Source organism: Magnolia sinica, chromosome 16 (genome assembly GCF_029962835.1).
Source record: "Magnolia sinica isolate HGM2019 chromosome 16, MsV1, whole genome shotgun sequence".
Lineage (NCBI taxonomy): Eukaryota > Viridiplantae > Streptophyta > Magnoliopsida > Magnoliales > Magnoliaceae > Magnolia > Magnolia sinica.
The window spans coordinates 28,114,621-28,140,732 of NC_080588.1; the positions used below are offsets into that span (position 1 = coordinate 28,114,621).

At 39.0% G+C, this 26,112-nt stretch overlaps 1 protein-coding gene across 7 annotated transcripts in view; it reads left to right on the forward strand.

The window, feature by feature from the left end:
- LOC131228524 (molybdenum cofactor sulfurase) overlaps positions 1-26,112 on the forward strand; it is a 186,266-nt gene extending 160,154 nt beyond the window's left edge. For all 7 annotated transcript variants that reach the window (XM_058224221.1, XM_058224220.1, XM_058224222.1 and 4 more), the window contains 3 exons: positions 8,415-8,557; positions 22,777-22,887; positions 25,560-26,112. In XM_058224221.1, the coding sequence (XP_058080204.1) occupies positions 8,415-8,557; positions 22,777-22,887; positions 25,560-25,682 (377 nt within the window). In that variant the 3' untranslated portion in view covers positions 25,683-26,112. The remainder of the gene's footprint in view (positions 1-8,414; positions 8,558-22,776; positions 22,888-25,559) is intronic.

The following is a 26,112-nucleotide window of genomic DNA, read 5'->3' on the forward strand; positions in this document are numbered from 1 at the left end:
TGATGTGGGCACATATATTGGTATTTACAACCTTTTCTCAAGGCTAAGATGTCAATGATCCTGTTTTGGGACAAGCCTAGGTAAGCCCAAGCCTAGCCTGTTTATATATTGAGCATGAAATTAGATCCAGAGTCAGCCTATGAACCTAATACTCAGGCCTAAGCCCGTGCAAGCATGCTTGTGCTTGCAGCATCATGCTTAGGTTGAATCCCAATAGAAAATCAGTCAAACCTACCTGAGCCCGAATTTACACCCAGCACTAACCCAACAGGATTGGTGTTCAACCTGCACTAGCCATGTTACCAAGTCCAATTGACTTTCAGGTTAGCCCAGTCCATTGACAGCCTAGTGAGGGCTGGTTATCAGTAATCACCAAGCAATTAAAGGTCTTTGAATTATATGAATGTAGTATATGTTATTGATGAAAATCATCAATGTTGCAAATTCAACCCATTTTATGCCTAAGCATATGTTCCTAGGGAGGCTAATGGCGTAGTGAATAAAGTCGCTCTTTAAGGTCTATACCTTTATCCAGACTTCACTTGACTTTCCCTTGTATTGAAACCTCTTCGACATTTGTAGCTCATTTTCCTTTTGCCATGTATCAACTAATCCGCAAAAAGAAACAAATTGTAGCATACTTCATCATCATCATCTAACCCTTATCCCAACTAAATGGGGTCGGGTACATGATTTATGTTCTACCATTCCACTCTATCAAGGGCCATAGCTTTAGTTAGAGTATAGGTCATTAAGGGGACATTTGGATAGTAAGTTACTTTACATAAGTTACTAATGTCTCAAGTTACTTATGTTGGTTTCTACTTATTCAGTAGATAAGTATGTTTGGTAAACGACATACCTATTAGCCAAAAAGTAGAAAAGTATGCTTGGTTTCCAACATCACATAAGTACTTATCTCTTAAGTTTGTTCGGTCCACCCTTAATATCCATTGTCCATCATGTGAGTTTAACCTTTACTATGGACCGTTCATTATATTGGACCCACCTTGGCCCTGTCTTCAATGTGGACTATCCATCGTGTGGGGCCTACCTTCAATGTGAAATATCCAACGCGTGGGGCCTACCTTCAATGTGGACCATCCACCTTGCGAGGCCCACCTTGGATGTGGGCTATCCATCATGTGGGGCCCACCTTGGATGTGGGTCATTCATTATGCAGGCCCACCTTTAATGTGGACCATCCATTGTGCAAGGCCGAACTTTAAAGTGGGTCGTCCATCAAGCGGGACCCCCTTGGATTGGGTCATTCATTATTAGGGGCTGACCCTTGATGTGAACTGTCCTCATGTGGTGCCTGCCTTGATATGGGCCATCTACCATATGGGGCCCTCCTTTAATATCCACCACCCATCATGTAGAGCCCACCTTTGATGTGGATCATCCATCACGCAAGGCCTACCTTAGATGTGTGTCATTTATCATCAGTGCCTTTGATGTGGATTGCGCATTAAGTGGGGCCCACCTTGATGTGGGTCATCCATCATCCGGGGCCTACCATCAAAATAAATTGTCCATCATGTGGGGCTCACTTTCAATGTCCACCGCTCATCATGTGAAGCCCACCTTTTGATGTGGACTGTCCATCATTTGGGTCCCACCTTCAATGTGGGTCGTCGATCATGCGGGGCCTATCTTAGATGTGGACCATTCATCATTAGGGTCTGACCTTTGATGTGGATTGTACATTATGTGGGGCACACCTTGATGTGGGTCATCCATCATGTGGGGCCCACCTTTAATGTTATTGTCCATCGCACAGGACCACCTTCCAAATCCTCCACCCCTCATGTGGAGCCCACCTTTGACATGGACCATCCATCATGTGGGCCCCACCAATGCAGGTCATCCGTCATGTGGTTCCTACTTTGGATCCAGGCCATTCATCATTAGGGGCCTACCTTTGATGTGGACAATCCATTATGTGAGCTGACCTTGATGTGGGTCATTCATAATGTGGGGCCCACCTTTGATGTGGACCACCCATCAAGTGGGGCCTCCTTTGATATGGACCATCCATCACATGGAGAGAGAGAGAGAGAGAGAGAGAGAGAGAGAGAGAGAGAGAGAAGTCGAGAAGTGTAAATTGGCATAGAGATTTAAAAAGAGAAGAAAGATAAAAGAAGAGAGAGAGAGAAGAAGAAGAAGAAGAAGAAGAAGAAGAAGGAAGAAAGGAATGGGTTGGGTTTTACATCCCCACCCCATTTTCTCTTTCATTGAAGTAATAAAAAAGAAAATATGACAAAAAATACCCTTGTACAATAAACTTTGTCCAACATATCCCAAGACTAAAAACACTAAGAAATTTATGGACCATAAGCCCATAACCAAAACCAAGAAGGCCATGAGCCCATACCCAATTGTTGACACTCCCCCTCAAGCTGGAGCATAAATGTCATGCATGTCCAGCTTGGAAACAAGTTTGTCAAATTGAAATTTTCCAAGAGCCTTGGTGAATAAATCTGCGATTTGATTATGTGATGAAATATAAGGTGTGTGGATCTGTCCCTAATATATATTGTCTCGAATGAAATGGCAATCAACTTCTATATTCTTCCTTCTCTCATAAATAAATAAACAGGGTTATTGGCAATATGCATCGCAGCTTGATTATCGCAATGTAAAGACATTGGAACCTGAACTTTGAAACCCAAATCTTGAAGAAGAGATTTCAACCACATGAGTTCACAAGTCGCATGTGCCATTGACTTATATTTAGCTTCAGCACTTGATCTGGCAACCACGTCTTGTTTCTTGCTTGTCCATGTAACCGCATTACCGCCTAGGAATGTGCAACAACCTGTAGTCGACCTTCTATCATGTGTCAACCATGCATAATTTATGTCTGAAAAACCGGCTACCAAAAGATGCCCAAGAACTCTATATAGGATTCCCCTACCAGGAGAACATTTCAAATACCTGAGGATCCTCATAACTGCTTCTAGGTGTGGTGTCCTCGGACTTTGCGTGAACTAACTCACCACACTGACTAAAAAGATATCATGCTTGGTGATAGCCAAATAGATGAGTCTGCCAACAAGTCTCCTGTATGTACCAGGGTCTTCTTACAATTCTCCTTCTTCAGCTTCTAATTTGAGATAAGGGTCCATTGGAGTATCAACCAATTTGGCCCCCAACATCCCTGTCTCTTTTAATAGGTCATAACTCTTACATAAATTTATTCCAACTTTCGATCTTGCCACTTCAATGCCCTGAACATATCGAAGAAGACCAAGATCTTTGATTTGAAACTGAGTTTAAAGGTGTGCCTTCAACATTTTAATACCCTCGAAAGTCATCACTAGTCACTATAATATCATCAACATACACGGCCAGAAGAATGTAGCCAGAAGTTGAGTGCTTTGAGAAGATTGAGTGATCTACTTTACTCCTTTTTACTTTACTCCTTTTTAATCCAAATGATACAACTACACTACTGAACTTCTCAAACCAAGCCCATGGTGATTGCTTTAACCCATATATTGACTTGTTGAACCTGCATACTTTAGACAACTCCTGAGCAACATGCCCTGGAGATCGTTCCATTTAAACTTTTTCGTGTAGGACTCCATACAAGAATGTATTCTTCACATCCAACTGAAAGAGAGGCAAATCATGATTCTCGATGAGAGATATAACAACCCAAACTAAATAAAGCCTTGCCACTAAGGAAAATGTATCCACGTAATCTACCCCATAAATCTGAGTATATCCCTTAGCAACCAACATGGCTTCAATCAATTGAGCCATCTAGTAGAAACTTAACTGTGTGCACCCATTTACACTTGATCGGAGTCTTACCTGAAGGAAGATCAGTCAGCTTCCAAGTATTAGTGGAGTACATGGTTTTCATCTCTTCATCCATAGCTCGTTTCCAATTTTCATTAGACAATGCATCCTAGACTAACTTAGGAATGGATACAGCGGACAAGGTAATGAGAAACTTATGATAATTTGTGGGCACATGGGTAAAAGTGACAGAGCTGGAAATTGGATGAGTAATGCAAGAACATTTACCTTTCCGAATTGCAATAGAAAGATCATCTGCAACCTCAGGAGACTCAGAAGAACTAAGAACCTTACTAGGAGCAGTAGCTAACTATGTGAATTAAAGAGGAACAGTCTGTCATGCTAGGTCTTTTCTCATTTTTCTATAATAAGTCTTTCTGAAATCCTTCTGAGGTATTTCAACATCAAATTTTGAAGGAAATACCTTTGTCAAGGGAGTTTTCATAGATTTGGCGTCAACAGTACGACCATCTTTAACATAGAACGGAACATCTTCAAAGAAGGTTACATCAGCAGTCAGAAAATGCTTTTTAAGAGTTTCAAAATATCACCAATAACCCTTTTGAATATGTGAATATCCCAGAAAAATGCACTTAGCTTAACGAGGCAAGAGTTTCTCTTGACTTGACCCAGATATATGAGCAAAGCAAGTACAACCAAACACTTTGGGAGGAACAAGAAAAGATGGTTGATCAAGACACAACATAGAGAATGGTGTTGTGCTATTTAAAATTGATGAGGGAATCCTATTTATCAAATGACATGCAGTAAGAACTGCATTGCCCCAGAAGATTTATGAAACATTCATTCCTCGTAACAAGGCTCGAGTCACCTACACTAGATGTCTATTCTTGCGTTCAATCACCCTATTTTGTTGGGGCATATAAGCACAAGAGGTCTAGTAGATAACGCCATAACTTTATAAATGGGTTTAAAAATCCTTAGAAACAAATTCCATGACATTATCTGACCTAAACATGCACAATTTTGCACCAAATTGATTCTTTATTTCATTATAAAAATTTTGAAATACATAATAAACTCTTCCAACCTATTCTTTATTAGATATAACCACTTCATCCTAGAATAATCATTAATAAAGAGAACAAAGTATTTAAAACCTAACAAACTTGGGACTTAAGCCGGTCCCCACACATCACCATGAACCAATTTAAATGATACATCACTTCTTGAGTCAATTTTGCATTGAAAATGAACTTTATGATGTTTACTCAGCTCGCAATCTTCGCACTCTAACTTTGACATCTTGGGAAAAGATGGGATGAGAGTTTGTATATTCTAGAGTGATGGATGTCCTAAAGGACGATGCCATTGAATTGCCAAATCTGAAGGAAGTACTATTGCACCTACTGGTTCTCTCTCCAAGTAATATAGACCATTCCTCTCACGGCCTCCACCAATCGTTCTACCTGTCTTGGGGTCTTGAAACACACAATAAGAAGGAAAGGACATGGAACAATTTAATAACCTTGTTAGTTTACTTACAAATAAAAGGCTAAATGGAAACTTGGGTGCATATAAAACTAATGACACAGAGTAGGTTGAGTGATACCAACTCCAACAACATTAGACAATGTATCATCAGCTAAAGTAACCAATGTATTTTACGAAACATAATTAAAAAGAAGAAAAGAAAGTAGGATTACCAGAAATATGGTCGGATGCCCAGAGTTGATGATCCAAGGGAGGCAGAAGATGACAAAAGACATACTTTACCTAATTGAGCTAAAGTAGTTGTAGAGGTGGAGGTAGCATTGTTGTTGGATGTAGATCCATTAGAAGATAGAAAACGCACATATTCCTCTCATGATAATGGAATACTTATCTATTCACCATCAGGCTCAGACGAAGCAAGAGTAGTGGATCTACCATCAGAAGAAACATCTTTTACCAAAAGGGCTTGATTAGTCCCTTGAGGGTTTTCCATGAAGATCTCAACAAAAGTCCATAGTATAATTTATCAAGCCACGGTGAGTACACATACGGTCTCCTCGAACACCACAACCATCTCTACCTCCCCTTGAGAATCTACCACCTCTTCCACCACAAAGAGCACCACACCCAATACGTCCACCACGGCCTCCTTGTGAACTAAAATAACTGGAAGAATTGGCCAATGTAGTTTTATCAGATGCATTAACATTAACATTATCAAATTCGCTTGCCAAGGAGACTCTGAAGCCTTGCATAAACCGTTGCCACTGAAGGAATAGAAGCTCCTCCCAAAATCTGACCCTTTGCTGATTCGTACTCTTTTGGCAATTCAGATTGAAGTTTCACTACTTTCATATCTTCCTGCTACTTCTTCATGAGGGTGACATCAGACATAATAAGATGATATATGGAAAGCTCTTCACTCATTGTTTGTATTTAAGGTCAGATTTCTCCTGTTTAGGATCCGTGAGATATTGATCCCTTTCACGGGCTAATAAGAGAAAAACCTCGACAAGCTTGGCCCATAGAAGATAATTCTTCCCATTCAACTTGACGGAGGTTATTGAGGCATTAAAGGAAGGACCCTGCATTTCCCCAAGACACAAGGAACCACCAACTATACTTTTGGGCTCCATATACATTCCACAATAAACTTTACTTCAACACCAATGAAGAACCCTAATTTTAAACGCTAGATTCACACACAACTATATGTCCAAAATCACATAACACAGAAATTTCTATTCCAGAATAACTCCAATTCATGTCAAAATGGTTCCCACATCACATACAACTTTCTGGGTAAGAATATTCAACATCTATACAATGAAACCAACATTAAAGAACCAAAAACTGCATATATAAAATGAAAAATCAGCATGCCTTCATTATCTGTCAAGGCATCTATGCTCCCTTTTTTTAGGGCATTTTCTTTCTATTTGAAGAAAAACGCAGAAACCAACATGTTTTCTGCGCACACACAAAAATATAATAATAAAATAAAACAGCAACTTGCTTTCCCTTAAAGCCTGATCAGTCCCCTACGTTTCTGAAAGATCCCTAAAGTTAAATCTAGCAACTTAGGGTTGGCTTGGAGAAGATTGTGAGGCTTGAACCACTCCTAATGGGCCTCTAATACCATATAGATTGGTATAGAGATTGAAAAGGAGAAGAAAGAAGGAGAATAGGAGAGAGAGAGAGAGAGAGAGAGAGAGAGAGAGGAGAAGAAGAAGAAGAGAAGAAGGAATAAAGGAATGTGTTAGGGTTTCACATCCCCGCCCCCTTTTCTCTTTTATTAAAGTAATAAAAAAAAAAAATTTTAAAAAGTGTGTGTATATATATATATATAACAAAAATACCCCTGTACAATAAACTTTATGTCTAGCATATCCTAAGACTAAAAACACCAAGAAACTTGTGGATCATAGGCCCATAACCAAAACCAAGAGGGCCATGGGCCCATACCCAACCATTAACAAAAAGCAAGAATATAAAAAACTTGGGGATAAGTAACTTATATCATATAAGTTACTTTTACAATGGTGCTTACCAAGCAAGCTTAAGTTTAAAAAGTAACTAACTTAACATAAAGTTAAAAAGTTACTTATTGGTGGTATCCAAACTATGTCCTTTTGGGCCCTCCTCTTGCACTTTTAGAGCCTTCAACCTGCACCAACTCTTCTAACCGGCTCATTTCTTGGTCTCTGCTGCACGAATTGTTGCATACTTTTGTTCTTCATATTGAAGTTAGAAGGACAAGAGGAAGGCCTAAAAGGACATGAGAGGAGGTAGTAAGAAAAAACTTTGACCTATAGTTTAACTGAGGATATGGTCCTTGATAGAGTGGAATGGTGAAATAGGATTCATGTAGCCAACCCCAAGTAATTGGGATGGGGCTTAGAGGATGATGATGTTGATAATGCTTATGTTCAAAAGATTATTACTATGACTTGGTTTATCTTTTGTTTTTGTATTTGAAGCATAATGTAATTGGAAGAATTTGAATGCTTGATTCGGTAAAGAATTTTATTTTTATTAATTATGATAATGTTTAGACAGATGATACCCAGCTGAGCTTTCAATACATACCAATGTGGCAGATGTGCGAGATCAGGGCCATTCATCAGACAGGTCCTGCATATATTTGCCTTATCCACCTAAACTGGTTCATTCATTATACGCCACTACAACGTATATATTGAATGTAGACCAAAGGACATTCTTTACTACCCATCCATTTATGTTGTGCACATTGCCCACTGTAGTGATCCGACTGGCCTGATTTCTGGATTATTACATGTACATGGTGGAGAAACTTGATGAATGGCTCGGATCCCTCATGCATGCTGCACTTTGATGATGGAGTCAAGATGCTTTTCTTGGAGATTGCCTTTGCATTTATTTTCAAGATAAATAAGTCATATACGCATATCTAATATATGTCTAACCATCAAAATTAGGTGTTAAAGCATGCTCTTACCACATCATTGCCACATTCATGCCGTATCTGGTTATTGTAGGTTTCAATACTGATAAGTGAACATTTGTACTGAGTTATAGGACCTAACAAACCTGCTGTCTACAATCTAAATATTAACTTGTAGTTTCTTAGCAAAAATTCATGAAAGCCATGCTTTCTTGTTTTGCAGACCCACAAAATAGAAGTCCCGGTCATCAACTGCCCATTCATATTGATTCAATGAGGTTTCGCCCCAATCTCGTCATTTCAGGAGCCGAGCCATATGCAGAGGATAACTGGAGGAATCTTACTATAGGGAAGGCGTGTTTTACTGTAAGCTTTCGGAACATCTGTTAGTTATATTCAGTGTTTTAAATATCGACAATGTCGGCCGATATATCCCACGATATATCTTGTATCCCACCTGTGCGACACGAAACGCACAAGTAGTGGGATAGATCCCACATGTTCGATCCAATGATCATTTTTTATTTTTGATCATTTTTTCTGTAAATCATGTTAAATCAGTGTCAAATTGTTACATGAAAATCATGGATTGGGAGCTTCAATTTCGAGATTTAGAGGAACGAGTTGTGGAAAATTGAAAAAATAAAATAAAATTTTCCCGATTTCTTGCAAATCGGTTGCAATCTTTGTGTCCAAACATAAAATCAAACGTGTATGTAGCCTGATGTAGTGATTCTTCTTTTGCTTTTGAATGCATTGCTTGTGTTTCCACACGTCTTCTTACATTTATAAATTATATGAATAAACTTTGAATATACTTGCATCAATTTAGTTAGACAACACATAGATTAGGACCCCATACAAAGAAAACCTATTATGTGCACTTGTTTTTTGTAATGTTTTGATTTGTAAGTTTGTATTGATGACTTTTTTAAGAATCATTGAAATTTCATTGAAAAATTCGACCAATTTCCAATGTTTGCCCATGTTTCCAACAACGACGATACATTACACGATATGATCGATATATCCCATGTGATAACCGATACATATCTGTATCCCAAGGGTGCAATACGTAACGCGATACCGATATTTTGAACACTAGTTATAATTTTTCTTATTGATAGCAAAACATTTTATTAAAAAACGCAAAAGATAAAGAAATTCATCAAGGTAGTGAATACAAAAAACCCAATTGATAGGCCATTCCGAGATACACCTAGCTAAAGCATGCATTGCAATGAGCTTCTCTCAAAACAAGACTCAAACAATGCTCTCAAAGTAAAACATATTTCTTTAATCTCATTGACAACAAAAACCTGCTCCCAAGGGGACAAACTACTACGGGATGCCCACACGATAGCATTTCTAAAATCTCCTCCAATAATGATAGGTCCAGTGAAATTTTTTTTCAGGGAAAAGGGACACTCCAATTGCCGTCAATTTTGCTGAATGTGCATCAGCAGAAGCTGTTGCACCTACATATGTTAATTTGATCTCCCCTAGGTGGTTTTGATCGCAACTGATTCAAAAGACCGGGGTTCCTCAACAAACTACTGTCAGCATTCAATTGCTGCCAACCCATAGACAGAGCCTACCAAGAAACCAACTTGTCTAAAACACCATCACCTCCCTGAATAACTTTGCTCCAGCATTCTTGGGGATAAGCCAGTTCCCTCCTATAAAGACTTTGGAAAGGATGCCCAACCTGCATGAAGGAATTTGATGCACTCAACCAGCATTAGCAGGATCTTGGAATTGAAAACTATTTTCTCTCAGTCCAGCGCCCCACAGAATTTCAAAAGAAAGTGATGTCCACAACAAAATATCTAAATGCTGTTAGTTTATATTTTAAACCATCTACAATATAACTTTTTGTCATGTATCTGCTTAACGTAGCTATTGTACCATGTTCAATAGCACTGGCACCAAATAGTGCATGGCCCTTAAGATATGGGTTAATTATCTCCTATTCGATTCGTCGTTTATTGGGTAGGAACTTTATTATGTCATTGAAGTATCAGATGTCATACTCAGGTGTGTCTTATGCCATATCTCCACTTCCCATATACATGTCCATATCCATTTATGGGCATCATAAAATAGCATAGCTGGAAGGTAAAAGAATTCTTGTAATGGTAAGAGATTCATTGCCTCTAAAAACATGGAATTTTTGTGCTTCACATATTTTGTACTATACACATGGTGGTCCTTGGTTGCACCGAACCATCTACCTCAGTACCACTACTTTAACTAATTCATCCCATGGGCTCTTCCATTGATTTGCTTCTAACAAAAAAATTACTCAACTGGATTACCGTAACCATCTAAATGATTTTATTTTATTTTTCTCCCCGAATATTAACTCTTGCTGATTTTTTTTTCTCGAGTATCCATTTTCATGCCCCCAGTTACAGGTTTAGGATCATCCTAATTGTCATTTTTTATATGGTCCACCCACTATTAGACCTATTAAATAAATGGTTCATATCTAGTGATATGTTCCACATGTGGCACTGACATAGAGTGATCATGTCTCCCATGCTTCCAGAGGCACTGAAGAAGAGTAGGGAAAGTTGTGTATTTCCCCCTTAATGATGTATTAATAGAAAAGTTTAGAGACATTATAGGATAAGAATTGTATTTAAAATAGAATACTAAGAAGATAAAAGATGCATTAGAAAGACTAATCCTAATTTAGGTCTAATGCTAATCTTAATATCATAAGGTACACCACAAGTCTAACTCCCCCTCAAGTCGGTGCATGGATATCACTTGTGCCGAGCTTGATACTGATTGTCTTGAGGCAAACTGTTGTTGTGGCTTTGGTGAAGACATCTACTAATTGGTCTTCTAAACAAACAAAGGGTGTATGTAGAAGCTTGCCAGCTAATTTTTTCCTAATGAAATTATAGTCAACCCCATTGTGCTTTGGACGTTCGTGGAAGACCAGATTTGATGCAATATGTATGGCCGCTTGATTATCACAATGTAGTGGAATTGAATTTCTTATGAACCCCATATCCTGAAGAATGGTTTTCACCCATAGCAATTTACATGCTGCAAGAGCCATTGCCCGATATTCGACTTCAGTGGAGGTGAGAGCAACAAAAGATTGCTTCTTGCTTTTTTAAAACTAGATTTCCTCCTATAAACATGCCTTGTAGTAGAGCGCCGACTGGAGGAGCCAACCCAGTCAACATCACAAAAACCACTTATGCTCAAATGGTCATGATTTAAATAGAGAAAACCATGACCAGGTGGAGCTTTTAGATACTGAGGAATTCAATAGACTGCTTCGAGATGATGTTGGCAAGGTTGTTGTATAAACTGGCTTACAATTCCAACTGCATAAGAGATGTTGGGACGAGTAAAGCTGAGATAAATTAGTCAACACACTAGTTGATGATACATGCTGGGAGTATCAATTTCATCTGAGTGTCTCTCATGTTATTTATGATTTATTTTAATAGGTAGTCAATAGAACAAGCACCAAGTAAACCACTTCAAAGAGAAAATCCAGCACATACTTACGTTAGGATAAATAGATTCCTTGTTTTAAGTGAGCCACTTCAATTCCATGGAAGTACTTCATTAGCCCTCAATCCTTCATTTCAAATGACAAGGCCAAGTATTTCTTAATAGTCTATCTCAGTGAATGTGATGCTTGTGCTAGTTAAATTGATGTCATCAACATATACAACAAGAATTGTCGTATGTTTTATGAATACAAGATGGTCAAAGTCACTTCTATTAAATCTTATGTTGGGAATCGTATTGCCAAGCTTTTTAAACCAGGCCCGAAGTAACTACTTGAGGCATTACAAAGCTTTTTGAAGACAAGAATTTGCCAATCTCCCACTTAGGCCGAAAACCAAGAGGAAGAGCCATATATATTTCTATGTGAAGATCACTATGTAAAAACATGTTTTTGACATCCAACCAATGCAAGGGACAATTATGGTTCTCAATGATACATAAGAGGATGCAAACATAGTTTAATTTTGCCACCGGGGCAAAAGTTTTATCGTAATCTTCGCCATACTTTTAATTGAAGCCCTTAGCAACTAGTTGCGCTTTACATCTGTCTATCGATCCATCAGCCTTGTATTTAAGGGTGAACATTTGCACCCAAATACATGTTTTCTTGGTGGAAGAGTGACCAAGTCCCACATATTTTGTTTTTCAAGGGTAAACATCTCTTCTATCGTTGTTGCTTTCCATTTAACATGATTCAAAGTGTATACAAATCGTGTTTGGGATAGAAACAAATGATATGGATGAAAGGTATGGCTGATAAGAAGGAGAAAGACACTTAAATGAGATATAGTTATCAATGGGATGATGTGTGCAAGACCAAGTTCCTTTGTGAAGGGCAATTTGGTGATCCTCTTGTTCTAGCTCCAGCATTGAAGAGTGGTTGTGTTTGGGAAGAGTTCTCTTCCTCCGAGAGTAGACCCATAGTTCTTTTATTGGTTTTGGGGCTTGGAACCTCTTCCATGTGGGAATCATCCAAGACAAGAAGGGGAAGAGGAGCAAGAGTATGAGTATTGTCCTATGAATTGAAATAAGGTATGATTTCAAAGAATGTGACAGCCTTAAAAACATATCTATTTTGATTTATAGGACTAACATTTATATCCTTTTAGAGAGTTTGAGTACCCTGAGAACACGTATTTTATTGATTGTCATCCTAACTTTGTGCAAGACGGTCCAACAATGTGGACTGAGCAGGTGCACTCGAAACACTTTTTTTTTTTTTTTTTTGTGGGGGGGGGGGGGGGGTTGTTTAAAATAAAGATGCATGAGGTTGTAAGATTTGTAATGGGTATTTTCCTTTGAAAACATTAGGTCGAAGTCTGATTAATGATATAGGTTGCAAGAAGAATGGCTTCATCCCAATATATCTTTGGTACTAACATGCTTATTAGTAACAATTGGGTAACCTCCAATAAGTGTCGATTTTTATGCTCAACCACTCCGTTTTATTATGGCATATAAGGCCACATGTTCTACACCATGGTCAATGAAATATTTTTGTAAATCATGATGCAAATATTCTCTAGCATTGTCAAATTGACATCTTTTTATCTTACTATTGTATCGTGTAGAAACCATTTAATGAAACATCTTTATAATTAATGGGACTTCATGCAACACTTTAGGAGGTAAACCCATGTATATCAAAAGAAATCATCAATAAATGAAAAAATATACATATATTTGAAGCCAAATACCCATACATCTGAATGGATGAGTTGAAAAGGATTCAATATCTTTGTATTACTGAAGGGAAAAGTAGTCTGACAATGCTTGGATAACTAACAAGTTTAACATTTTAAGTTATTACATTTATTGAACTTTCCAGGAAACAATTGATATAATGATTGAAAAGATAAATGACCTAGACGAGTGTGGTAGAGGGTCACATGATTTTTATTCTCTATGTCAGAAGCTAAAACATGAGCAGAACTAGGTCGGTCATGGTTAAGAAGATAAAGCCCTCAATCTTCATGACCACCACCAATCATATTCTTCGTTTCCAAATCTTGGATAACACGATAGGACGGATAAAAAAATGATATAGCAATTCAGTTCTTTTCTCAAAGATCTTACAAATAGAAGACTAGATGGAAAAGATGGAACATGAACTATGGAAGAAACAAACAAGGAATCAAAAAGACAGAAAGTTCCCTTTCCTAGGGCTTTGGAATGGGAACCATCAACCAATCTAATATTACTGAGAGTGAGACTGGGATGATGAATAACTCAGATCCGGATCCGAGTATCTATATCCCTTGTATCGACCTACTCCATTTGGATCATATCAACCAGGACTAGTCTAATAAGAAAGTTCCTCAAGCTGCGCATACTATACAAGATTTATGACTTGTAAGCCTTATAATGTTTTGGTGATCCATCTCCAGTGCCATTTGTGCCCTGCTTCCCTATGGCACTCCTCCCATGACTAGTCATTCCATGTTTAATACACTCATAAATCCGACTCCTAATCACTCAATGCACATCGGCCTTTAATTCTATAGATGGTTGTACCCACTTGTGCTCAACAACACCAGAAGTAGGACCAGCGGGGGCATCTTCATCATTCTCGTCGTCATCTATATTAGTTTCATTGTTGCTATGTCAAAGGAAATATCAATCTACACAGCAGATTCACAGCTTTACAGATTTACAGATTTACAGCTTTACAGATTTACAGATTTACAGCAGATTTACAGCTTTGCAGATTTACAGATTTACAGCAGATTTACAGCTAATATCTACAGCAGATTTACAGCTAATAGCAGATTTACAGCTAATATCTACAGCTTTGACTGATATGACAGTTATACAGATTTATTCCTTCCTTAATTAGGATATATTAGTTGTACAGTATATTTAGATAGATGTATATATGGTATCAGAGATATAGCTCTAAATTTCCATTTGTCTCGTGCTCTCAAGTTTCTTAGTCTCGGTTATTCTTGTTCTAGTTCTGTTGACCTCATGTCTTCCGATAAGTCTGATGTTTCTTTGATTCGTTTCAATGGCAAGAACTACTCTGCTTGGGCGTTTCATTTCAGGATTTTCGTCAAAGGTAAAGAGCTGTGGGGACATGTTGATGGCAGTAACCTAGCTCCTGACAAAGACAGAGACAAAGACCGACACGCCAAGTGGGAAGTCAAGGACGCACAAGTTATGGCATGGATTTTGGGATCCGTTGAACCCAACATCTTGAACCTTCGATCTTCTCAGACTGCAGCTCAGATGTGGACATACCTAAAGAAGGTCTACAGTCAACAAAACACTGCTCGTCGTTTCCAGCTTGAACATGAATTGGCCACTCTCCAACATGATAGTCTTTCTATCTCTGATTTTTACTCTAGATTCACTAGTCTTTAGGCTGAATACACTGATATAGTTTATGCTGACTTACCATCCGAAGGTCTTAGTTCTGTTCAATCTGTCCATGAAACTACTCAGAGGGATCAATTTCTAATGAAACTAAGGTCTGAATTTGAAGGCACCAGATCCAATCTTATGAACCGAGAATCTGTCCCCTCCTTGGATACATGCCTAAATGATCTTCTTCGCGAGGAACAGCGCCTTCTCACTCAAACCACCATGGAACAACGACGATCTACATCTGTTCCTGTAGCCTATGCAGCACAAGGCAGGCCACGAAGCAGGGATATGAGCACTGTTCAGTGCTTCTGTTGCAAGGGATTTGGTCATTATGCTGCAAACTGTCCCCGAAAATTCTGCAACTATTGCAAAAAGGATGGCCATATCATCAAGGAATGCCCAACTCGACCCCCCAAGAAATCGGAGACAGCATATACTGTCTCAGTTGGCTCTTCTAGTGCGGGTAGTTTGGTGAATACAACACAAAGTGCTCCTGCTCCTGCTCCCGTTTCAATCCAACCCGTGACCCCTGACATGATTCAACAAATGATCATTTCTGCATTTTCAGCTTTAGGACTCTCAGGTAAACCCTTCACTACATCATCTCCTTGGTACTTTGATTCCGGGGCTTCCCATCATATGACAAACAATGCTGCTTCTCTTACCAATGTAAACAAATATTTTGGAAATCTCAAAATTCATACTGCTGATGGCAATCATTTACCTATCACGGCCACTGGTGATGTTTCCTCCTCTCTCACTGATGTCTTCGTATCTCCCGGTCTTACCACCAATCTTGTGTCTGTCGGTCAGTTAGTTGATAATGATTGTAAAGTAGAGTTTTCTAAATCTGGTTGTGTTGTGCAGGATCAACAGTCAAGATGATCGCGAGGGGGCCTAAAGTGGGACGTCTTTTTCCTCTTCAATTTCCTTTGTCTTCTTTTTCTTTGCTTTTTGTCGCTTGTAATTCTGCTCATGTTGATTACCGAGCGTGGCATAAACGTCTCGGACATCCAAACTCTAATGTACTTCATGCTTTATTGAAATCTGGTTTTCCTGGGAATAATGAAACACCATCTCTTAGTGTTGTTCAGTTTGATTGCAATTCTTGTAGACTTGGCAAAAGTAAAACTCTACCCTTTCCTTTTCACACACCGCATGTTGTCAAACCTTTCGATCTGATACATAGTGATGTGTGGGGTATGGCACCAGTCACTTCGCATGCTAATTACAAATACTTTGTCACTTTTATTGACGACTATAGTCGTTTCACATGGATTTATTTCCTTCATTCCAAAGACGAAGTATTTTCTGTTTTAAAGATTTTTCATGCATATATTCAGACACAATTTTCGGCCCATGTCAAAATCCTTCGTTCTGACAATGGGGGTGAGTATATGTCTCATTTGTTTCAGGACTTCTTACAGAATCATGGCATCATCTCTCAACGGTCTTGCCCTTCGACACCTCAACAAAATGGAGTGGCTGAAAGGAAGAACCATCACCTTCTTGATGTGGTTCACACTCTTCTGTTAGAATCTTCCACGCCCTCTCGATTTTGGTGTGAAGCTCTTTCCACTACTGTCCATCTCATTAACAGATTGCCTTCTCCCACATTGAACCATGACTCACCTTTCACCAGGTTATTTGGTCACCCTCCAACTTATTCTAACCTTCGTACCTTTGGTTGTGTCTGTTATGTTCATCTTCCTGCACATGAACGCACAAAACTTACGGCTCAGTCAATTAAATGTGCTTTTCTAGGATATTCAGTATAGCAGAAAGGTTTTCTTTGCTATGATCCAAATCTGTGTCGCATTCGAGTTTCTAGAAATGTGATTTTTTTCGAAAATCAATATTTCTTTTCTACCCATCAGGATCATGTTTCTCCTTCATTTTCTGTTTTGCCTATGTTTCCTAACTCTCTTGCAGATCCAGTCCCTTCTAAACCTCTCCTAGTGTATCGACGACGCTCCACCGCCACTTCCCACCAACCTTCCCACCAACCTTCTTCCCCGACTGCTGCTCCTGTTTCAGCACCTGCACCTCCCTCTCTCCGACTCAGTACTCGAGTTCGTAGACCCCCAGATAGGTTTGGTTTCTCTTCTCCTTCATCCTTCACAGCCACTTTGTCGTCTATTTCTCTTCCTTCATCTTATAAACAGGCAATGGAGCATGAGTGTTGGCGAAAAGCAATTGAAACCGAACTTCTCGCACTTGAAGAAAACCAAACATGGGATGTTGTTCCATGTCCCTCCTCCGTGAAACCCCTTGGCAGTAAGTTCGTGTTTTCTATCAAGCTTAATTCCGATGGGTCCATAGATCGTTACAAAGCTCGGTTAGTGGCACTTGGCAACAAACAAGAATATGGTCTCGACTATGATGAGACCTTTGCACCGGTCGCCAAAATGACCACTGTCCGAACTATACTCGCTCTTGCTGCATCTCAATCCTGGCCCTTACATCAAATGGATGTTAAGAACGCATTTCTCCACGGTGATCTCAAGGAAGACTTTTTCAAAAGGACTCTAAATTGTCATGGTATCAGAGCTCTGATACCATGTCAAAGGAAATATCAATCTACACAGCAGATTTACAGCTTTACAGATTTACAGATTTACAGCTTTACAGATTTACAGATTTATAGCAGATTTACAGCTTTGCAGATTTACAGATTTACAGCTAATATCTACAGCAGATTTACATATATACATCTATCTAAATATACTGTACAGCTAATATATCCTAATTAAGGAAGGAATAAATCTGTATAACTGTCATATCAGTCAAAGCTGTAGATATTAGCTGTAAATCTGTAAATCTGCAAAGCTGTAAATCTGTAAATCTGTAAAGCTGTAAATCTGTAAATCTGTAAAGCTGTAAATCTGCTGTGTAGATTGATATTTCCTTTGACATGCTAATCTTTTCTTGAGCCAAATCTCTTGTAACCTTACTCGACTTCAAGATAGTTGCACGACTCTCTTGTTGCCCCATGAGCAACACCGGGTCGTGCACCTCAACATTCTCCACTATCCTCTTCTACCTATTTCGCCCTTTATTCCAACTTTGGTAGAAGCAGGTCCTCTTCATCGTATATGTTGTGCAAGTTTATTGGACAAAATTCGCCTTCTTCAACTAGGTCTGCCATACACTTTGAATTCCATAATCTTAGTTTCATGTTGTACTGCATGTAAACGAGTCAATCCAATTTCCTGGCCTTCAACTTATTCTTATTTTTCGAAAGGATGAGTGCAAAACAACTCCACTTGCTCTTACAGGTAGAGGAAGAAGTTGTCTGGCTCAACACTTACACTGCTAGTCTTTAGAGTCTTTGCACTTTCTCCAAAATGCTTTCACTAATCAACTATATAGAATATATATATATATATATATATATATATATATATATATATATATATATATATATATATATATATATATATATATATAAACTTGTACTCCATTCAACGCTATTGTTTACAATTTTATGTCAGGCTCTAATCTCTTTATCAGGTTCTTGAGGCCGACATGGACCTCTTCATCCTCAACAAATGAAGCAACATTTGATATCGCAAATTTTAGTATCCTACATTACAATAATGACAACAAAGACTTTAATGATTATACCATAAAATTAACTTAGTGTGCTAATAAAAACAAGTGCATAATGTACATGCATTAGACATTACTAAAATGAGACTTTACATGTTGCATAAAGGTCGTGGTGAAGTTGATTCATCCACAATGTTTGTCAATTATCTTTAAATAATCCATAAATGTTTACAATCACGAGTAGTAAGTTTCGCTTTATCTATAGCATCATAGAGAGCCCATAGTAGGTATCTCGTCAGATTCTACAAAGCGAAAGACTCTCATTAGTGGGTCCATCACCTTGATGATGTTCACAACCTTCTTCCAATATTTGTTGTGCCTGATGATCTATACAATCTCAACCACAGTCCCCAATGTCTCCTTCCCATATTTTGTATTGAGCAACTCATGAAAAACAAGCATCTCGCTCAACTCTCCCCGATGCTCGAGTTGTTGTAGGCTTAAGTAGCTCTCTCCCTTGCATGAACTTCCTCATTATAGCAACTAGTTGATTATGTTAGTAAATGAATGTTATCACTTCCCCTGCCCTTTCAACTAAGTTTGTAACAATCTTCTTCTTTCTAATATCTTATAATATAAGGTCGATGCAGTGTGCAGCACATGGTAACCAAAATAAATTTTTTTATCTTATCCATCAACATTTTACCTACTGATTTATATATTATTTCATTGTTGATTACAATCTGCACCACATTTTTCTCCCAAGCTCATTCACCATCCTATTCATAAGGGCCTGCTTTTTTCATTGCCTCCAATGCATTAATTGATTTATAGAACATCATTTCCAAGTAGTAGCACACCATAAAGTTGTTTATGCTACATTTAGTTGAGTCAATCAAACCATCTCATGTAATGGTGCATCCTCTAGTTTGTCATACAGGTTTAAAGGTGGCGACGACAACCCTCACATCTTAGTACTTTGCATTTGTCCATTTTCCCCTAATCTTGCGTGTTGTGGGTGCTTTCACTTCTTTGTTTGCCATTGTCGTTGCATCCATCATCCATTGCCAGTATGGAAAGTTGGCAACATTTGGAGCTATGCTGTCTTGTATGAATAACTTGGTTGCTGGCATGTCAAGCTTCTCAACTACAATTTTAGCCAACATTTGGTATAACACATCATTTGCTTTGTTATCTTCTTCCTAAATAGAATTGGATTACATGAGGATCCTTCGAGTGCCCTAGTCACCTATGAACCCCCTCCCCACAAACATGCACCAATGCTCTTCATCTTCACGAGTGGTGCACACAGTCACTTTTTGCGATCGTCACCTATCGATTTGAATCCTCATCGGACTCAATATTCTCGTCATCATCAACTCCCATATTATCAGGACCAAACACCTCTTTGTCGAGCCACTTCAAGAGCATCTTGCTTTTTCTTTTGCATGCTAGTTTTTCCCTGTCATCTCTTCCAAATTTTGTCGCATCAATTACATTACCTCTCTGGGCACACTTGTGCGCCTGCGATATGCTCCTTTGATGTGTCAAATGTTGTTTGACTCGTGTGATGCCTCCAGTTATTATTTTTCCACAATAGTTGCATTTCATATGGTGCCTACCTTCACCCATTCTCTTACAGTACTATCATCCAATATCACTTCCTAGTTGAGCCACCATTTTCTCTTGCTCTCAACATAAGTCTATACAAGTCCACGACTCACAAGTCACTACAACCTCAAATTACTCTAAAAGAATCAAGCTCCTCATCTATCAAAATATAAACATATAAACAAATACAATTATACAAATCAGAAATTTAAAATTGAATTTGAAGTATTCCAACCATCCACACTCGGAAGAATGTGTGTGTGTGTGTGTGTGTGTGTGTGTGTGTGTGTGTGTGTGTGTATTGTTGAATTCTATGAACTGACACTATTCATTCTAGAAGAAAAAAAAATCTGATCGAAAGCATGCATGTGCAGATCTAATAATTCTACATGTATTCCAACCATTCACACTCAAAAGAAAAGAAAAAAAAATCCAAATTTGCTGAATTTTTTGAACTGACACTATTCATTTTAGAAATTACCCGAAAATAGAAAAATTACAAAAAATAGAAAATGAGATGCCAAATTCTGATCTAAAGCATGCATGTGTAGATCTAATGATTCTACACGTATTCCAACCATCCACACTCAAAAGAAAAGAAAAAGAAAATCAATTGTTGCTGAATTTTATGAACTAACACTATTCATTCCAGAAATTACCCAAAAAATTTATATATATATATATATATATATATATATATATATATATATGAATATGAGAAGCACAAGAGTGGATGAAAGAATCACCCCTACAAACCAAAAACATGAAAAACAATCGAAGAAAAGTGAAAAAAAAAAATCCCTTCACAGCGCTACCTAAAAAAGGAAAAAAAAAAAACCCTTTCTTTACCGTTACAAGTTACCGTTGTAGGCCGACTAGCTTGTTTTGTTGAGGGTGCACCAAATTTCCACGTTTGGTTGGACAATGCTCTTGTTGCTCAACCAATAAGCGCTCGTAGTAGTAGTAGCTCTGTAGTAGCGTAGCCCGTATTACCAGCTTAGGAAGCATTGATATGAGAAGCATAAGTCGTGGCGATCCAGTACCAATGCATGCTAGCCGTAGCTACTTCGAGTTTGAGGTCGCAAGCTCCCCCGTCATCAAGTCACCAACTTCCTTAACCTTCTGGCACTGGGCAGGCATCAGCCCCCATACATGGTCTTACGACTTTGCGGAGGTTTTGCAGCAACCAAAAATTGACCATCGATGCCTGTCCCGGGGAGCTAAGGGGTTTGGTTTTTGGACTTAGGGCAAGGTAGCAGCAAATAAGGAAGAGATTTAGGCAACTGAACTACGAGCACTGGTTGTTGAGATAGGGATTGAGCAGCGTTGAAGCGAGCACAAAGTCGGCAATTCTAAGAAAGTCGAAAGAATCACTACTCTCAGGTTGCTCATAGAGTGTGTTCAGTTGACGTACGAGTCATTTGCATGTATTGACTTTGTTCGCTTTGTGCGTGCTTCAGAATACCAGCTTTTATCACCAGCGATGTCCCCGTCTTTATCGTAACGATCCATTACAGTGTCGTTTTAAAAGGGGGACCATTACACTGCCGTATCTCATAACGGGTATCACAGATACCATTACGTAAAGGCTGTTACGTAACCATTTTTACACACCTTAGAACCCTTGAACATGGTTGAAGAAATGTTGTATCGGCCATTATAATGGGAACGATCACTCTATGTCAAATTTGTAATAAATAGCACCTTATCTCTCAAAAAAGAAGTAATGAATAACACCTCTGTAAATGACAGCCATTAGGTAAATATAATGGCTGATTGTTAAAAAATAATGTCCATTATATACTTGGCATAACAGCCAATACTCGTACTGGATGTATTTAAATATAACACTGTTAACTAATGGAATGTCATCTTTTATATGTAAAAGGCTGTTAGTCGAAAAACAAATGAACATAAAAATAATATAATTAACTTCTGAAACAAAATTCAAGTATACTAATTTTTAAGAAACATCACCTACCATTTTTTCCATTTTCCAGAGTGTAACAAGGTAATGCCTGTAGACCATTATTGTAGTATAATCCTCTCTTTTGAACCTTTCTTGCAAAGTGCAATAATTGAGATTCCCATGAAATGCAACGAACATGTCCCGTACACCATAATGTGAGTGTATTTGTGAGAAAACTGGTTATCATCACCATCAAAAGGACAAACAATCTCCTCAACCCCAAGAAAATACCAACATTTGGTCTCCTTAACATAGTTTCTGTCTGCATTTCCCGTTTAATTTAACTGATCAATAAACAATTCAATTCAGATATTCTCTCTTATCATGCACATCATATCTTTGCCTTCTGAAATTTCCTAACTGATCCATTTGGTCTCCTTAACATAATTTTTATCTGCATTTCCCATTTAATTTAACCGATAATAAACAATTCAATTCAGATATTATCTCTTATCATGCATATCATATCTTTGCCTTCTGAAATTTCCTAGCTGATCCATTTCTCACAGCTCTACCTATGCTCTTTTCTTTCCTTGTGTCTCTGCAGTCATTAGGTGGATGCAACCGTTGTCAAATGATAAATCTTAATCCCCAAACTGGACAAGTGCAGAAATTGAAGGAACCTTTGGCAACATTAGCGTCTTACAGACGTGTGCAGGTCAGTCTAGATCATGGGTAGTTTGAGGGTAATCACAACAGTTGGTATGCTTTCTCTAAAGAGGAAACTTAAGTCCTTGACCCACAGTATGCTCGGGTGTTCGATTGAAAAATGGGGCCCATGTTTCAGTTATCCTGACCTAATCTGTTTCATCCCACCTTGGATGAACCATGCCTCAAAACTCTTCCAGATTGGAAGATCGCAGCCACAAATCTTGGACATTTCTTCAGTTGAATGGGGAACATTGTTGTATTTCTCTTTTCTATTGTCTATCGGTAGGCCTATAATTGAAAGGTTAGGATGGTCCTATCGAGGTGATTTCGGAGCATGGTCCATCCATGGTGACACCTAGGTGACCGATGTTCTGGATTACTGAACCATGGGCCTCATTGGTCAAGACCTGAAAAGTAAGCAATATGCGAAGCCTTGGGTTGAGGATCCCATAATTCATCTGTTGTCGATAGCGATGTGAATTCAAAATAACCCCATCATTGAGATGGCTTAAAACTCATGTCATTCAACTAATCATGAAGTTTTTGCTATGGGCTTTATTGCCAGAAAACAGCCACCTGCCTTAGGATGTGGATTGGGTACTTCCCCGTCCATCCCTAGCTAGGAACGGACAAGGGCTCTAAGGGGCCATTGTGATGTATGGGTTTTATCCACACCGCCCATTCCTTTTGACATATCATGTGGGGTACATGCCCAAAAAATGAGGCAGTTCCAAGGCCCAAGTGGACCACACAAAGGATTAAACACCTACCATTGAAAACTTTTTGGTGGCCACAAAAGTTTTGGATCAAGCTGATATTTGTGTTTTCCCTTCATCCAGGTCTATGTGACCTCATGAACAGGTTGGATAGAAATTAACCATCACAGTGGGCCCTAGGAAGGTTTCAACGGTGGGTGTCATTATAATTGCTGCTTCCTGTGGTGTGGTCCATTTGAGCCTTGGATCTACCTCATTTTGGGACTGGTACCCTAAAATGATATGCCAAAATAGATGGACGGTGTTGATAAAACACATATATCATGGTGGCCCCCCAGAGCCCTTGTATGCTCCTAGCTAGGGACGGGCAGGGGTATTACCCAATCTGCATCCCCCTGCCTTACTATTGTAGACTATTTCATAGTTATTATGAACAACTTTGCCATGTTTAGTTTTCTTAATCAACTGTTACAAGTGCTTTATAACATCTATTGGAGCTGTTATGAGGCCTTAAAATGTTTAAAAATGAACATGTTGCATTATAGTGGTCATTACAATCATAATAACAAGACATTGTACTGGCCGTTATGATGACAGCATTTTCTTAGGATTGCCATTTAAAATTATCTCTAGTACGCATTATGGCCATCCGGCCTGATTACAACAGGCACTATATATATAGTAAAATTGGCACATGCAATACATATGAAGAGAGGATGGTTTGCAAATCGTGGGACAGCAGGGAAGTAGTTGGAAAAAGTAGGTTTCTTTTGACAATGCTGGACTTCCACAATAGTTGTGTACTTGTGCAATCCAACCCATCCAAATCACTAAACTACATCTCATGGGTTAGGAACTCGGCCGAACCCCCTTCGTGGGGCCCGCCTCACACGGGCTGCCCACCCCGAGTGTGCCCCTGCATCCCACAGGCCACCCCATTCGAGCCCAGTGTGAAAATGCCCCTGCGTTAATAACCATGCAGGACAATTAACCACTTTCTCTAAAAGCTCCAACTGTTAGAGCATAGCGAATCAATTCATTTATCTCACAGACCAGGCCCCACATCTCATGGGTTAGGAACTCATCCGAACCCCCCTTGTGGGCCCCAAAACACACGAGTACCACATTACACAAGCCACCCGCCTCATATGGGTGGGGCCCGCCTCACACAGGCCGCCCACCCCAAGTGTGCCCTTACATCCCACAGGCCACCCCACTCGAGCCTAGTTTGAAAATGCCCCTGCATTAATAGCTGTACTTGAGTGCCTCATGTGTGGATATGAGTCACTACACCCTCTTCAAAATGATGCTGAATTATCTCAAGAGTCTTACCCTCCTTTGGTGGAGAGGACAGGATTTGGTTTAAGACAACTTGGCCTGAATTACCTAAATGCCCCTTCACTTGCTTAAAAAACCTTTTCATATATGATCATATTATATATTATGGTTTACTTCTAATAACTAATTGTGTGGATTCTAATGCCTCTGTCAATTCTCATGGTCTAGTAGAGATGTAATGGCCTTTGCAAGGTCAAGTTTCTCAGAGAGGAAACACAATATGGTATCCTGATATGCGCTGCAAGTGGAGCTGATGTTTCTGTAACTGAGACCATTTTTGTTCTTATTGGCGCCATACTGTATTGCTTATGCCCCCAAAGTCTGGCAGTTTGGAGGATCCTAATCCTTTGATTATTGACCAACAAATAGATAATTAAGAAGAGAAACAAAGGCTCAGGAGGTTAGGATCTTTAATGCGCAAGATTGTTGTGGCATCCCCCATTAATAATGGCGCTCATCAGATCAACAGTCTTGATAATGCAACATTGGCCCCACTTGTGCAGACTGGACTCTATACATCCCCTTCCGAGGTTCCTGGAACTGCCGTTGGTGGACAAAATGTGAGTTTGTTAGTTGTGAAGTATGTAAGTGTTTATAATCAGGACTTTTTTCTGCATGGAAGCAGGGGAAGATTTTCTTTGGGATCTTGTTGAAGTATGAGGAGAACATGAGATTAGGTGGATGGAAAGACAACGATCCAGAGCCAAGGCTTCAAGTGGGCCAGAGAGTATATCCAAACATCAGCTAGTATAGTAGGTACCAAGCTGCAAAATGAAGTTACAGCTTCAAAAGTCCATCATTGATAGGGGGTCAAGATTGCATGCTTCTGCCCCACAAGAACATATGCATAGAAAGATATAAACATGGAAAAACTCATGCGGAAAAGAAAAGGTCATGGCTACACCCTCATCTGGACACAGTGTTAGCTGTCCTTTCAGGTCAGATATGGCTACACCCTCGTCTGGACACAATGTTAGCTGTCCTTTCAGGTCAGATAATGTTCAATAAAAGAAGACCAAGAGTATGTATTTTGAATGTATTATATTACAAGAACTTTTGTTTTCTTCAAACTCTGTCAAGTCTTTCATTTTTAGCTTCCAGACCAGCCAACTCAGGCATCCACAGATTATGAATTAAAATTTTAATAGCCATTTGATGCTTATGGTCCATTTTTTTCA